The 2,427-nt window shown below is 37.4% G+C and overlaps 1 protein-coding gene across 1 annotated transcript; it reads left to right on the forward strand.

The window, feature by feature from the left end:
* The first annotated feature begins 458 nt into the window (after window positions 1–458).
* LOC112748090 (transcription factor NAI1-like) lies at window positions 459–2,115 on the forward strand. Its single transcript, XM_025796297.3, has 4 exons — window positions 459–800; window positions 888–1,160; window positions 1,229–1,639; window positions 1,712–2,115. Exons 1-4 carry the CDS (start codon window positions 756–758, stop codon window positions 1,784–1,786), a joined length of 804 nt encoding a protein of 267 aa, XP_025652082.1. The 5' UTR covers window positions 459–755; the 3' UTR covers window positions 1,787–2,115.
* Window positions 2,116–2,427: the final 312 nt, after the last annotated feature.

Here is a 2,427-nt window from a genome sequence, read left to right on the forward strand (position 1 = left end):
AAATCCGGGGGTATAATTGGTGGTTAACCCTTTCATAAATAAATATAATTTTTTGTCCTTGAAATTTGACAAAAGTTTTATTTTGTTTTAATTTTATCTCAAAAATTTTCGATTTGCATCAAATATACTATTGGCGACTAATTTTTCAAAAAATTTAATACCAATTCAACAACAATTTCATAAGAACAACCCTCAACACAAGTAAATCAAGCATCATTTTCATGCATTATTGTTAGAATGGTTTTAAATTTTTTAAAAATTTAGCCGTCAGGAGTATATTTAATGTAAATAAAAAACTTTTGAGACAAAATTAAAAAAAAATAAAATTTAAAAATATTTTTAAAATTTTTATCAAATTTCAAGAACAAAATCTATATTTTACCCCACATATAATTTGATTGGATTCGATGTATTTCTGGGTTGTGAGGTACTAAAGTCCCAACTCTAGCTAGCAACCTAACGTCATTTTGATTAATAATGTGTATGCGTTAATAGAAGGGAGGTGTACAGTAGGCGTGCATTAATCATGAATGGAATACATTAATACATTATTACGTACGTATACCAAATAGCGAAACTTAGTTAATGGAAGCTATAGTATACGATACATGCTACGCTTCCCATAAAGTAAAGATAAAACAAAACAAAGAAACAAGGCATCTTCTATTTAGTGCGTGTCACCGAGAGAGCTGAGAGCCTAGCTACTATACTAGTCTTGTGTAATTTTCACTTTCACTTGGCACTTGGGATCAATCATGATTTCCACCGAGGAATCATGGACTACTTGGCTCTGTGATTTGGTAATTAAACAAACAAACAACACATTTTCATCTTGCAAATTAAATGAATCCCTGATGACTTTGTTCTTCTTTTGCTCTGATCTGCAGGAAGAAGAGGACTACAGTTTCATCAATGGCATAATAGCAGCCCCTAATAATTACTCAAACTCACAGTCACAGATGAGTAACAATGATAATGAGAGGCCATCCAAGCTTCCCAAGAGCACCACCCCAACCCCAAGACGCAGAAGAACTGGCTCAGCTGGCACTGGCAGATCCCCCCAACACGCCCATGATCACATCATTGCCGAAAGAATGAGAAGGGAAAAGATTAGCCAACAGTTCATAGCACTTTCTGCCCTTATTCCAGGCCTAAAAAAGGTTCAATTTTTCTTGCTCTTTTTTTTTTCTTTTTAGATCTCTTTGGAGTACTAATAGAATGCGTTCAGATGGACAAGGCGACGGTGTTAGGCGACGCTATCAAGTACGTGAAGCAGCTACAAGAGCAAGTGAAGGTTCTAGAAACTGAAAGCAAAAGGAAAAGCGCGGAGTCTGTTGTGTATGTTGAGAAATCTGAGGTGTGCGGAGAGGAAGATGTGTCTGTGTCAGACACTTGGTCAAATTCAGGGGGGGATGGAAACTCATCGTACGAAGTGTCAAAAGCAGTGAGTAGGTCGGTGCTGCCTGAAGTGGAGGCAAGAGTGTCTGAGAAGAACGTCCTCATCCGGATCCACTGCGAGAAACACAAAGGAGTGTTGATGCACATTCTCAAGCTCATTGACAAACTCCATCTCTCTGTTCTTAACACCACTTCCTTGCCTTTTGGAGCCTCCATCGTCGACATAACCATCACTGCCGAGGTACATTAACTGAATTAAATTCATCACATTTACATTATTGAATAATTTATTATGCTTATTGCATCGCATCAGATGGATGACAAGTTCAGCTTAAGCGCGAAGGAGCTTGCTAGAAACATAAGGGTGGGAGTGTTGCAATCGATGTAGAAGAAAGTAACAGGTGTCTGTTTTGTAATTAATGGGATTGCATCATTTTGGGGGTTCAATAATGTTAATGGCTCCAGGGTTCCATCAATGGAATTAAATGGAGTTACCCTTTGGGGCGGAGGGACGGATGAGAGCAGCTATCAATTATGGAGGTTGGGACCCGGCTGGCTGCCTGCATTGAGATTTGAGAGAGGGTTGTGTCTCTGGAAAAGTGGGATTCTGACTGATTGGGAAACCCATAGCCTTGGAATATTGCCACGTCCTGCCAAATAGTTTAGGCCCCTTTCTTTCTTTATAATAAATATTAAATAATCATCTATCTTTGCGCACTTCCTGTTTCCCATGCCCTATTTTCTACATTTTTTTTTCTTTTTTTAATAACACACACACTCGTCTTAGTATCTCCTCCTTTTTCTCCTAATAATTTGGATAGTAATTAGTCTCTCACAAATTAACAAACAAAACTTAAGGCAAAAGTGTATACTATAGAGTATATGAAATATCATATCAACTAAAGACGTTTTCATTGAATAAAAGGGTACATGTACACACACATTATAACCAAGTTACATTCGTGGAGTGGTTAGTTCGCTAGTCTGCTTAGATAAGTATTAAGAGTTTGAATCTCACTTTATACATGT

This window comes from Arachis hypogaea, chromosome 15 (assembly GCF_003086295.3).
Source record: "Arachis hypogaea cultivar Tifrunner chromosome 15, arahy.Tifrunner.gnm2.J5K5, whole genome shotgun sequence".
NCBI lineage: Eukaryota > Viridiplantae > Streptophyta > Magnoliopsida > Fabales > Fabaceae > Arachis > Arachis hypogaea.

Bases quoted from the DNA above. Each gene is read 5' to 3' on its own strand.
- LOC112748090 (XM_025796297.3), top strand. From the start codon at position 756: ATGATTTCCACCGAGGAATCATGGACTACTTGGCTCTGTGATTTG. The intron at 1,161-1,228 runs GTTCAATTTTTC...GAATGCGTTCAG, and splicing joins TTATTCCAGGCCTAAAAAAG to ATGGACAAGGCGACGGTGTT. The intron at 1,640-1,711 runs GTACATTAACTG...GCATCGCATCAG, and splicing joins ACATAACCATCACTGCCGAG to ATGGATGACAAGTTCAGCTT.